The sequence below is a fragment of the Poromitra crassiceps genome, assembly GCF_964638095.1.
Source record: "Poromitra crassiceps genome assembly, contig: HAP1_SCAFFOLD_59, whole genome shotgun sequence".
Lineage (NCBI taxonomy): Eukaryota > Metazoa > Chordata > Actinopteri > Beryciformes > Melamphaidae > Poromitra > Poromitra crassiceps.
Genome location: NW_028152258.1, coordinates 1365786 through 1379446, shown reverse-complemented (window position 1 = coordinate 1379446; position 13661 = coordinate 1365786). Strand labels below are relative to the sequence as shown.

General features: G+C 58.2%; 1 protein-coding gene across 1 annotated transcript; it reads left to right on the top strand.

The window, feature by feature from the left end:
• Nucleotides 1-9339: 9339 nt before the first annotated feature.
• On the top strand, nt 9340-10356 carry LOC310800749 (uncharacterized protein; the record flags this gene model as incomplete). Its single annotated transcript, XM_083664683.1, has 1 exon — nt 9340-10356. One exon carries the CDS (start codon nt 9340-9342, stop codon nt 10354-10356), a length of 1017 nt encoding a protein of 338 aa, XP_083520809.1.
• Nucleotides 10357-13661: the final 3305 nt, after the last annotated feature.

The following is a 13661-nucleotide window of genomic DNA, read 5'->3' as shown; positions in this document are numbered from 1 at the left end:
CCTGCCCGACACTCACCTGCACGAGGGCTACGACACCTTAGAGAGCGACGTGACGGCACTCCGCGACCTACTGCGTGCCAAACGGCACCCAGCCGGCACCGTTGACGTGCTGATGCCCTACCGGCAGATGATTGCGAACATGACGGTGGACTTCGCCGGCAGCCAGGCAGTTGGCTTCCCCTCAGATTCCGCCCACCGCAAGGCTAACGGCCTACACTACCGGATCGAGGCCTGGAGGAGTCAGGCGCTCCAGGAGGCGGCGAGACTCTCCCTGGCTACGGCCGTGCTGCACGGGGCCCAGCACACACTGGCGACCTGCTCCCAGGGCCTGGTCATCTCCGACATGACAGGTTGCCAGGCGGGCCTACACGGCGACACGGAGCCCTTCACCGACACGCCGCTCCTCAACGTGCTCCACACCGGCTACCAGGGCATCGTGATCGTGGTGCGACGCTCCCGGTTCAGGCTCACCAAGCTGTCGCGCTGGTACATGCCGTTCACCGACATCTGGGCCAGCAACAGGACCTGCTGGCTCGAGAGGGCCATGGTCACGGACGGTGAGGCCGACTACGCTGAGCCCCGGTGCGACGCACGGGGCTTATGCAACGCACCTGTTCAGGCCGACGCCACTGCAGAGGGCTGCGAGCCCGACGAGGACCTGTGGCTGGGCCTCGAGTGCCCCGTGGTGTGCGGCGAGCGCTGCTTCGGGCCTCTGTGCTACGACCCCGACTCCGGGAACTACGAGCTCAGGTCGCAGCCGAGCATGCTGCGCAGGCCGGTGAGAGGCCTCAGGCCGCGTCGCGTGCGCAGGCCTACTTCGCTTTCGGGCCCTGAGTTGGCCGAGGCTGTGGAGCTGGCCGTCAAGCAGGCCGGCCGCGCTTCGAAGCTGCTCAGCCGTGGCGCGGGTACACGCGACAGGCTGCTACAGCTGGAGAATAAGGCAGAGAAGCTCATGGTCTCGATAGCAAGGGACAACGAGAAGGACGGTGGTAGCATCTCCAAGCAGACGTGCGAGATCCTGCTGGGCCGCAGCAGCTCGATGAGCATCGGCGCCCTGGCGCTTTCCCTGGTCTCGTGCTTGGGCGCTATATGGGCGATAGTCTCACTCAGGTCCGTCCACGGCCCGCAGCTGTCGATTCGCAAGAGACGGCGGCCATTGTGACCGGCATGAAAACACGGACCAGACCTGTGGGTATTAGCATTGTTCGGAGACACTTGTGGTTCCCAGTCGCCCACGCCACACCAACGACCATGGTAATCGAGCTCTACCTGATCCTGTGCCTCTTCCGAGGTGCCGCAGCACTGTCTGTCCCGACCCCGAGCTCCCTCAATACAACCTGGAGAAACACGACAGAGACGATAGCGAATGCGACGGTTACCTCCAGCTCCGCCAAACCCCGGACTACGCAAGGTCATACGGCCGGTACTCCGACGGCCTCTTCGCTCCCTACGTTCGAGCTCAAGTGCCCGGCGAGCGACGTGAGCTCTTTCAGGTTCCTGACTTGGTACCGTGTGAGAGACGGTCGCAAGATGTACCTGCTCAGGATGGATTTGGTTAACGGAGGCGCACGTCGCAGCCCAAACGTGTCGACGGTGTTCACCGCCGGCCCAAACTTCGCCCTGAGTGTCGCGGAGGACCCGTGCTCCGACAGCAAAACGGAACGGTACGAGTGCCAGCTCCACGCTCGCGTCGGCAGCAAGAACGAGGAGTACGTGGTGCACCGCTGCTCGGCTGTCTCTGGGTGGATAGTGCTGGCCGTTGGCTTGGGGATCCTAGTGGCTATTGTCATACTAATGTGTGTTCAGACACGCCGGGCTTAGCTCAGTGCGCCACAGCTGAGCGTCTTGCCCTCCGCAGCACCATGACTTCACGCAAGACTCAGCGAAATAAGGACCCCCTCGCAATAGAAGGTCACACCTACAAGCCCGCCCAGGCCAAAAGGCTATGTGAGAAAATACCTCAGAAGCCTGGCATCGAGACCAAGCACCAGACCACGATCCTGGCGGACGTTCTCACCAGGGCTGCCCTGAACCAGAAGTGGAACGCTGATTGCGAGGATGCGCTGGTCGACGGGCTCCCGATACGCCAGCACCTTTGTTCCCTGATGACGCACAAAATGTACGTGGCCGTGATCGGGACCCTCGTCGGCAAGTATGTCAAGGCATACGAAAGAGGGTCGGTCGACCTCTTAAGCGACCGCCACTACTATCGCAATCTGCTGACCCACGACCTGAGCAAGACAGGGCCAGTAGAGGCTTCTGCCTACTCGGGCATCATGGCCATCTTCATGGAGAGGGCTAACATCAAAGGGAACTCGGCTGACGCTGACAAAAACCCATGCCTGAAGGACGATAAGGATGTTGAGTACTTGAGCCAACACCTGGCAGAGATGGGCTTCCCTGAGCACTACCGCGCAAACAACCATCACTTGGAGCACCACGCCAAAGGGACCAAACTCCCCTTCCGGGTTCTGGTCGAGTGCATCGTCGACGGCCTGGCGTGCATCTTCGAGAGGGCACCGCATGACAATATCGGCAGCTGGCTGAGAATGTTCAATGTGGCTAAGTTTAAAGCACCCAATAACTGCCTGGCTCAACGGGTCATTGACGCCATCACCACCCAGATGACAGACAAAGAGTACAGCGAGCTCATGAAGATGAAGGACTGCATCAGCAACCTCCTGGGCGACACCTTGCCTTGGGCGGGTATGAAGCCCTTGAGCAACCCGCCTGACGGGTATGGCTGTTCTGTGAGCTGCTGCCTCGACAGCTGCAAGGCGATCGAGCGCCCTCACCCCCCTGCCCGCCTGAAGTGATCCGTGGAGGAAGCCTGACCTGTCTGTGTCTTACCCCCACCCCCTGTCTCTGTGTAGACCTCGATTACCCAATACAATGATACACTTTGTGCAACACTCTGGTGTCCTTGTGACTTGACTCGAGCAACATTAAAATCAAAGTTCTGATGAGGCCTTATCAGGGGCAGGGTAAGCATGCATATAAGAGCGCTTCCAGTGTTCCAGGGCATATTCTAGTGGCATATCTAGTGCAGCTCCTTTCCAGATGTCTGGTATTAGCAGGAGAACTCTTCTCTGGAAGACAGGTAGTCAGCGGAGCCGAATTAAGCTCAAACGGAGGGAGTGTAGCCGAAGGAGAGAGAGGAAGTGTAGCCATAAGCCCTTGACATTGATCATGGAGGAGAACGAGGACTGGTCCGAGCGCAGCCTGGACATCATTCAGTACGGCAGCAGCCGCCAGACCATCGCCAGCGTCTTGAAGGCCCTACGCCCCAACCTGGAGTACGAGATGTCGCTACAGCATCCCGACCTGTCAGGCGTGGCACCTGAGCGGCTCCAGCAGCTCGCAGACTGTCGACTGAGCACTGTGGCCTGGTTCATGGACATACTTGGCAAAGGTTATAGCCGCAAGAGAGCATTTAAGCTCGTCAACTTCATGGACAGGAACTACCACTTTGACAAGGCCGCCATAGACTCGATCCTGAGCGGGCAGAACGAGAAGTTCATCGCGGTCAAGGTTGCCTCGCTGCTCATGGCATTCAAGGACTACACCGGCATGCCGGTCCCTATGGAGAAATGTAATGAATTGATACAGTCAGCCCTGTTTTGGCCAACCAGGGCATCGAACAAAACCTCGTGTCGACTCCATCATGACCAGGTGGTCTCGGTCGACACGGTCTGCGAAACTGAAACGGCCCTCACGCTCCGAGTTACCAACCTCCGGAGCCCATATCCCGACACCATCGTCGACCTAGTGTGCTACTACCTCATCCTCTGGCTGGCACGCACGCACGTGGCATGCTGCGAGGACGATGAGCTGGACCTGGTCAATTTCAGCAAGCTGGTGATCAGGAGAGCCTGGTCCATCCTGCTCACGGTACAGCTGCACATGGGGGTCGGCCTCATCCCTGCTTGGAAGTGTGCCATAGTGGCTTCCGAGATCGCCGTAGACACGGCCTGCCGAGGGGCTAATTGGGTACTCTGCGGCAGGGCTTTGCCTGCAAAGGGCCTGGCTGAATTACTGAAGCGGACGGGGACAGATTTTAGCGACCTGGCCGCCGTGCGAGAGCTGTTTGCCGGCCAGTGCCCGGTCTGCAACATTGTCAACGTTGAGATACGAGAACGCCTGATGGACTTGACTTGCGACAGTTGCTTGATGTGTCAAGGGCTGGCAAAGTAATGTGTGTGTGTGCAGTACTCTGTGTGGGTTGAGATCAATTCAACACGACTTGTATATCAGATGAATAAAAATAATAAACTACAATCGACAGTCAAAGTTGTGTTTTCCTCTTTATTGCAAATATATATATATATATATATATATATATATATATATATATATATATATATATATGTTACACAGACACAACCCCCCTCAAAAAAACATGAATCTCCATAGGGGAAGAGATGCATTGTACCAGATTGTACCCCAGCCTCCCCTGAGCTTAGAGCACAATCAAGGAACGCAACATTCCTCTAGTGAGCTCTACATCTGTGTGTAAGTGAGTTCATTCTACCTGTGATGAATAACAATAATAAACTACAATCGACAAAGTCAAAGTTGTGTTTTCCTCTTTATTGCAAAATATATCAAAAGCACAATACAGCCGACCGGAGACAGCGAGCTCGGTGATACTGACAAACTCCTGTGTGCCTCAGACCTCGAACACCACCCCAGGACCACCCCCGAGCCGGAGAGGCACAGTGCCGGGCTTTATCCAGCCGTGTAAGTCGTCTTCGACGAAACCCAGGTCGAACCGCTGGCTACTGGACAACGAGCCATCGCCAAGGGTCCGCAATCGTCTGTCCTGCAGCCCTCGCCGCCCCGAGTTGCGTTGCAGCCGAGCTCTCCGAACGGGTCATCATCGCTAGACACGCAGAGGTCCTCCTCCTCCTCCTCCTCAGGCTTCGCAAAGTGCTCGTCGGTGATGCGGAAGTAGTTGGGCAGCCGGCTCGCTTTGACGGCCGCGTATGTCATGTCTCCCACCCGCGGCAGTGTCTCGACCGGAGAACGACTTGGTTACAGTGACTGGGTTCCATCGCGGGACTGTGAGCCGGAGGGCGAAGTGCCTCCGACCGTTCCGACTTCCTCCGTCTTCATCACCTTGCTTGGCCTCCGTGACCCGAGCCGCTCGCTGAAGCCCGCGGCATCACCGTGGCAGGCCACCAGCTTCCTCGTCGACTGGGCCTCCGTCGAGGGCCGGAGCCGCGGGTCCTGCTCGTGCTTCTTGAGCATGTCGTCCACACTGGCGGTGACGACCGCTGGCAGCACGAACCCGCTGCCGCCCTCGGCCTTATGGAAGAGGGATACGATCTCCTCGGCGGCGCGGCAGATGAGCTTGGACAGGTTGGACCAGTGCTTGTGCGGTGCGAGGTCCTTGTCGAAGAAGAGTATCGCTAGGTTCTTTTGCGCCAAACTCTTATATCTGGGCCTGTGCTTGATGTAGGGGTGGAGGCAGAGGGCCAGCATCACGACCATCGTGACCAGGTCGGGGCAGGGCTTGCGCTTGGCCTGCGTCGCGCCATAACTTAATATGAAACTATTTACGAAGCGCGATGCCACGGGGGCTCTGAAGATGTGTGCGAAGCCTGTGAGTGCACGGAGTGTCGCGTCCCTCACAGCAGCTCTGAGGGTCGGCTTCTGGGGGCATGTGGCGTAGCCCTGGAGGACCATTGCCTTGTTCCTCTTGGATACGAAGGAGATCCACGAGTGATCCCTCCCCGACGTCTTGTTGTGGCTGGCCGCGTAGTGCTCTTTGAATTTGCTCGTGACGAGCGTCGAGTAGAGCGCGACCAGGATGGGCACGCTGGCCTTGAGCAGCTTTTCCCTGGTCTCGGCCAGGATCTCGACCGAGGCTGTCCTCTTGCGGTCGCCGAGGCCCATGTCCTCCCGGCAGCTGTAGCCCGGCTCGGCGCCCAGCTTGCCGGAAACGTAGTCGGGCCCGCGGAACTCAGCCTCTGGCTTTTGGAACGTCAGGAGGGCCATAACCGGGCAGCCGTCGGAACCTAACGGCTCGGAGGCCATCAAGGCCGTCATCCTGCACGAGCTCGGCGAGCACCGGTGCAGGGAGTAGTGCTCCTGGCACACGTACGCGTCGCCGTGGTGTACAAAGGTGCACTTGGCCTTCAGGCACAAGTTTACCCATCCGGGCCCGTCCAAGAAATCTTTGTGGTAATGTATGTTGCGGGGAAAGGCACGAGACTCGTCGTGACAGCGTGCTCTCCTTGCCTGCATCGTCCGATCCGCGCTCCCTACTGCGCCGCCGCTTCTCTCTGTCGCTGCTGCTCTCTCTACCTCTCCGCCGCCGCCGCTTCTCTATGTCGCTGCTGCTCTGCTGCCGCTGGATCTGCTTCTGACATGTCATTGAGCTTGCTGATATAGAGACAGAGGCTCCCCATCCGAGCGTCACCTCTCTCACTCTCTCTAACCGCTGTCTCCTCTCACTCTCACAGGCGAGCCGCGGGCAGAGCCCGGACCTGACGCTGGTCGACGAAGTGGGCTTCGTCAACATGAAGGTTCTCCTGGCCGTGCTGCCCAACATAGCGTTCCGGGGACGAAAGTCGGTGCACATCACCAGCCACGTCGGGAGCTCATCATGGATCAACAAGGTGGCGGATATCCGCGACGACAATGGCGAGCAGGCCTACCACGTCGTGTCGCAGAGTTTCAAGTGCCGGTTCCATGCCAAGACACCGGGCCTGACGTGTTGCTGCCTGCGCGTCTACTGCCCGCAGCACATCTCGGTCGACAACCACCTCAAGCAGCTGATGAACATGGTGTCGCCCAGAGGCTTCGAAAACGAAGTCACTGGCAGCGGCGACGGGCTGTCTACGGACCTGAAGACCGACATCTCCACGCCGTTCGAGCGGGCGGTCATAAGCAGGTTCATGCACAACAACGTGTCCACGGCCGACATGTGCGCCGCATCGGTCACCGCGGCCTACATGTGCTTCGACCCAACGTTCGGCGGAGGATCCAGGTCAGGCGCCGGCCTATGCTCAGCCGTCGAGCTGGCTGACGGCAGGCTTGTGGTGAGTTTGTGTAGGTTTGGGGATGGCCGGGGCTTCTATGGCTGGGATGACATGTTGTCTATCAGCAGGTCTCGAAACAGGTTCCTGTAGTCCACTGGGTCCCGGACGCTCGCCTCAGCAGCGACCTCGTCGCACTCGAGCGGTGGGGAGATGCCGAGCAGCGCACATATGTAGCTGCATGTGGTGGCCTCGTGCTGGATGACCAGCGTGCTCTCCAGGTCCGGGGCGACGGATGACAGCATGGCGCATGCCTGGCCCCAGAACCCGCAGTCGCAGCTGACATCGGAAAGCTCCCGGAGCCAGGCCGTCATGGCCATGGAGACGATGAGCACCATGTGGCTGGAAGCGTGCGGCAAAGCCTTGAGCGGGGCCAGGTACTTGAGGGGGCCTGCGCGCACCACCTCGGCCGAGGCCAGGGCCGCCAGGGCTGTCAGAGCCCAGCGGTTCGGCTGACGGGCCTGGATGTAGCGGGCGACATGCTGCTGCGAGACGCCGCAGTCCAATATCAGCGACACCTCCTGCTGCGAGATGCTGCCGTCCAGTATCAGCGACACCGCCTGCAGCAGCTCCGCTGGGGCCTCGGTCGGTGGCTGCAGGGAGTAGGTCTTGGCAAGCATATGGGCCTGCAGCACCCTAGCTGGCGACGAGCGCGCAATCGTGCTGTACATCTTCATCATCTGGTTCTGGTCCATTTTTGAGTAGAAGTTGAAGTGCCTCCGGAAGGAGCTGTAGGCTATCATGAACTCGAACGCCGACAGGAGCACAGTCCAGGGCGTCTCGGCGAGTCGCTGCACGTGCAGCGCCGCACGGACGCACTCGGCGCAGGCCATGTCTGTGGCCCGCGCGTCGATACTCGATAACTTAAGCGACCTGGAGAGGGAGGGGGATGGGGCGGATGGACGAAGGTTCGACCCGGCGCAAGCTCGATCCTCATTCACCGTGTTCCGTCTTCTTTTCTCTCCCCAGCTCGTGAGCCTGGACGAGTTACAGATCAGGGACCTCGACCAAGTGAACCATGTGTACGCCTCGCTGCTGACCGCCCACGCAAAGCTCCTGCAGGTCTTGATGCCGGTCGTGCAGTGGAAGAAGGTGCCACTGATCATGATCTTCGAGCAGAACACCTACGTTAACGCGCTGGAGGACGTGAAGGGCCTCGTGCAGACTGCGTTGAACGGCTCCGGGCTGCGTCTTTGCTTCTATGCCAAGTGGTCGGCCGGGCACGACAGGTTCATGCTGGGTAAGCACGTGAGCAAAAGGGGCAAGGTGGACATGGTGCTCGCATGCGTCGACTACATCCGCAAGGACAAGCTGTGGTACTGCGACACGATCATGTCCCTCGGCTGGGCCGTGCTCGCGGAGGCCACGAGCAAGGCCGTCCGTCTCGCGGCCACCGTGGGCCGCCCTTGCGGCGCCGGCGCCGCCACGTCCAACATGCACATGGACGTGCACATGTACCGCAACTCGAGCCGGGGCCTCAACACATCCAACAGGCTGTTGGGCAACTTGCTCGAGGCGCCCGACCAGCTGACGCTGGCCAAGAGGACACTGGCTGACACCAAGCACGTTGAGCACGGCAAGGAGCTGCTGGCGAAGCTGAGGGACGAGATGACCCTCGTCACCGTGAAGGAGTCGGACAAGGGGGGAGGCTGCACCGTCGTCACCGGCGGCAAGAGGTCCGTCGGCGGCGAGTATACCCGCGATGACGTGCTCTCCGCCCTGCTTCTCTTGTGCCACAGCCACGACGAAATTGTCACTAAGGCCCCCAACATACAGCTCCGTTCACACCACAGCGTCTGAGCCTGGGACCGTTGTGACGGTCGGGAGGTTTGTGGCGATTGTGAGAATAAAAATAAAAATAAAAATGACACTATTCTACAAGAATTATCAGAGTATGCTTGAGTTTGTGCACACACACACACCCTCCCTCATGAGTGCAATGTTCCTGTCCAGCCTGTATGGGGGGGAAGAATAAACAGATGACAAACGTGACCTCCTGTGTCTTTGTGTGTTTTATTGAGTTCAGCACTTTACACAACATTGAAATGAAAAACAGACGACAGTACAACATCTACACGAAATGCAAACAGCGACACATCTTAAGCTGTTGCAGCGGTGCCACCCCGTCGACGTCCGTACGCTGTCGTCCACTGACGAATTGCAGTGGTCCAGCCTACAACAAAGGCCGGGAATGGATATAAAAGGGAGCTGCGTTTTCCCAGTGTCTTTATGTATTCTATCGGTGCCTGCCCTGGGGTTGTGTCGAGCTTGAGGCATAGCTCTTGAGGTCTACGCCATGGATTACAAGGAGGTGAATGTTCCTGACGTGTACAAGGAGATCGCCCTGGTGGGCGAGGGCACTTACGGCAAGGTGTTCAAGGTGGTGGAGAAGGGTCGCTTGCAAAGGGTGCGTGCCCTGAAGGTGTGCACTTATATCGACGTCACCTCCAGTGCCTTCGACACGGCCGCCCCCCCCTTCAACCTGAACTTCGCCAGAGAGTTGTGCTGCCTTTCAAAGGTGTGCCCCCACCCCAACATCATGGCTTTTCACGAAGCGTTCATGGTCGCCGGCGTCCCGGACCTCGGCGGCAAGCGGTCTGCTTTCACTATGGACTACGTGCCGGTGACTATCCGTGATATGATAGTACAACGCACAGACAACAGGGTGCCGAAGAGCTTCGTAGCCAAGTTCTCCCGCGACGTGGCCTGCGGTCTGGCTCACGTGCACAAGTTGGGTATTATCCACAGGGACTTGACGCCAAGCAATTTGCTCGTCGAAACCGACCTGACGGTCAAGATATCAGATTTCGGCATTTCCAGGCTGGCCGACCACAACATGACCGGCGGGCTTGTCACACTAAACTACAGAGCCCCCGAGCTCCGGAGATACTGCCTGACCTACACGGTGGCCATAGACAACTGGAGCCTGGGCACGATGATAGCCGATGCTGTCGAGGGCCGGGAGATCTTCAGGCCAAGAAACACAAACAACTCAAACAACGAAGACGCAGAGCTAGCGATGTTCGAAATAGTGCGCAAGGTGGTAGACCTGCCGGGCCACAAGGACTCGGTCTTAGCCCCACACAAGGTGATACCCACCGTAATGAAGGACCCGGTCATCAAGGACGTCGTCTTTGCCCTGCTGCAGCCCGACCCCACGCAGAGGATGACAAGCCAACAGCTGCTCGACCACAGAGGATGGGGCCAACTGGCTAAGATGACGGTTGCCGAGTCGGACTGGGTCCGACTCCTGCACCAGGACCGACTCCTGCACAGGAGTCGGGACAAGTTCAGCCTCCTGGCATGCTCCTAGAGTTTTTGATGTACCCTCCTGTGTATATAATTTCTGCTTTCCCAATCCTTATAACCTTTATAATAAAGATTGCCTCTCTGTGGGAATTGCGTTTACCTCTGTCTATCTGTCTGTGCCCCCCAACCCCATTAGAACAAACACAAACACGCACACGGACACACAGGTGGTTGTTTTCAGGTTCATTGTTTATTACTACCGGTCATAGAGTACAGTCACACAGGACAGAGCCGAGTATGAGCGGCGTAGAGCCGCAAGCCTCCCCCGGTATCGTCAGGTGTACGCTTCCTATGCCGGTGAGCTACCCCACCACAGAGCGCCGACCGAGGCTGGGTCCAGGACGGTCTGGCGGATGAATTTGTCGATGTCTCTCTGAGACCCGGACAGGGTCACTGTCCCCGTTTTCACTGTCGCGGACTCGCTGTGCTTTCTGCCCGAGAGTCTGCAGATGGCCTCCAGCGTTGCCTCCAAGTTGTTGAGCCCGACGGCCTCTGCGTACTTCCGCTTGAGCATCGTGCGGCTCAGAAGGGTAGGGCACATGGAGATGTACATCTCACCCTGCGCCTCCTCGCTGAGCTCAAACATTGTATACTCGTGCATGGCCGTCCGCACGGCTACTTCAATTGTCTCGGGATGCCCGTGGCCGGCGTCACCGACCGGCGTCACGGTGATAGTCCGGAATCGATCGATCGTCTTCAGTTGTTGCTTGCTCATCAGCAAGACGTCCGACAGACCGCTCGCATCCGCGTCTCCTCCCGCCATGTAGATCAGGTCGGGCGTGAACCGGTACCTGGTCAGGGACAAGGTCGGGTCCCCACCGACCAGATCGCGGGGTCTGGCGAACTGCTCCCTGCCGGCTCTCACAGCGACCTTTAAGGGGCGGCCCTGCGCCACCTCCAACAGGACCTCATTGCTCGCGGACCCAAGCTTGACCCCGGTGTTGAAGTAGACCAGGTGCTGTGACCGCTGGCGAAGGGCCGCAAAGGCCACGAAGATCAGCAGGCTTGATGCCACAGCATACATCTCCTGGAGCTTGAAGTTGTTGTATTCTTTGGCCAGCTCCTTGTACACACCGATGCCATTCTCGAAGACCGCCTTCCCCGTCGTAAGATCAGAGAAGACCTCCGTGTCCGGTATCACCGTGATGTGCGGATAGCGCCTCTGGGCCAGGCAGGCCAGGGTCAGCTCGTCCGCCACCAGCATTGTAAAGGTGCCCGAGGCGGCGCGCTTCTCGATCGCGTCGATGCGCAGCAGGAGCGCCTGAGCCTGCGGCCGTCCCACCGACACCGTGAAGTACAGCAGGTTCTGATGCTCGTGAGGCCATCTCGGCGACGCGGTCGCATTTGCCCAGCTGCGGGCCGGCCGCGCTGTGTAGCTCGACATAATCGACGTCAAACTGCCGTACGGCATACGTCCGCGTTAATGTCAAGCTACACAGCGCGGCCGGGCCGCAGCAGGGCCAACGCGACGTCGTGTCCAATCGAAGCTCCCGGACCTCGCGGCAGACAAGGTGATATAGCTGACGTATCACAGCTCTGACAAAGCTGTAAGCCTCCGCAACTGCTACCATCCTGTGTACCTTGTACAATAAACCTCTGTGCAACCCCAGCCCCGTGTGTACGTTTGTAATAATGAGAGAGTGACACAAAGACAGACAAAAAGGCTTGCTGATCTGAATATAATTCTTTATTGTGAGAAAAGACACAGATAGGCAGAAAGGACCATCGCAGGCCAAGAATGAGAGCGGTCACAGGTCGAGATCAGAGGGTTTGAGTACAGATAATTTTACTGCAAACATGAAGATCATAGGCAGACATGAGGACCAAGAACCGGAGGCTTAACTGGGGACTCGGATCGAGTCCGAGTTAAAAGGGGGAGGACGGCATACATTGTTGCTGTTGTTTCTCCAGGTCACAGGCCAGGCCCGTCAAGTACTCAGTGACAGGTTCAGTAGCATATTTGCCGACGACCCGGGATATTCCGCGCAGTCGAGGGCATGGTGGTCGGTCGTCATACGTGAGAGGTGGTTCGGGGTGTACAGTCGGCACGAGGCCATCCTGCTCCTGGTCCGGGAGGCGAAGCCCCGGCCGCCCCGTTGCGTGGCAGTTCTTCCTCTGGTCCTGCTGATGACACCTTCCGGGCAATTCCGCTGAGCTAGCGCCTGCTCCTCTTGCCAGATGGTCTTCGTGAGGGCGAAGGCTGGTATCAGCACCTCCTGCAGCATCCACGCCTTTATGACGGGCCTGACCGCCTGGAATGCCAATATGTGCTTTCTGATGAGCCAGACCTGCCTCACCGCGGGCAGGTGGGAGACCTCCCGAAGCTCGTCGTCGATGGTCATGTCGAACATCTCCTCGACGAAGGGGAAGGGTTTGCTTTCGTCTAGCGATGTCGAGCACCGTTTCTTCGGGGTTATCATCCGCCAACGTTGCGTGTCCAGGATGCCCCGGAGCTCGGGGTAGGTGTCCGTACAACTGACGTGACCTAAGTGGCTCTGATCCGGGTACCACTTGTACCTGAGCTGGAAGCTGGGGATCTCGCCGCCTAGGCTCAAGATATCTTCTCGTAGCAGCTTGGCTGTCTGCAACAGCACTCCGGGGCTCAAGTCGGCCGTCATGACTACTCGCGAGCAGACGAGGATGCATGGGGGGGGGGGGTCAAGTGCCCCAGAACCCTTCTGGCCCTTGTATATATAGCCAGAGACAGGGTTTGTAGGAGGTTCTAGACACCGCTGCCACTCCCTGTGACAAATCTCCGGGCCTCCTGTGTTGTTAAGGCACGTGGCGTCGTCGCTGTCTTCAACAACCCTTGGCGGGTGCTACTGGGGCCGAAGTCGGCCGTCATGACTACTCCGGAGCAGGCGAGGACGGGATTTGGTCGGGTGTATCGAGTATACAAATCCCGGGTTCGTTCACCGTTACCAACACAATCACCGGTACACACCCCAGCCCACATGTGCGGCGGAGACAAATGTGTGTTATGTGGACGTTTGCGCACCAATTGGTGCATTTTTAATGCAATGTTTTTCACATTAGGCCCGGAGCGCACACGAGGTAGCACATCGGTTCATTGGCTCGGGTACATAAGCACACACCCACACAAGAGTATTTCAGTCACATCAGTGTTTATTCAGATGTACATGTCAAAAACACAATACAAACATCCTATTTGGTTTCTGTAGGATCGGTTACCAGGCCCATGAACAGCACTGTCCTCTTATCGCTCTTGTGCTGCGGCCTGGTGATCACCCACACGAAGGGCTGGTCGACCTTGAACACTTTTGGTCTTTCGGGTTTGATTCGGTAACT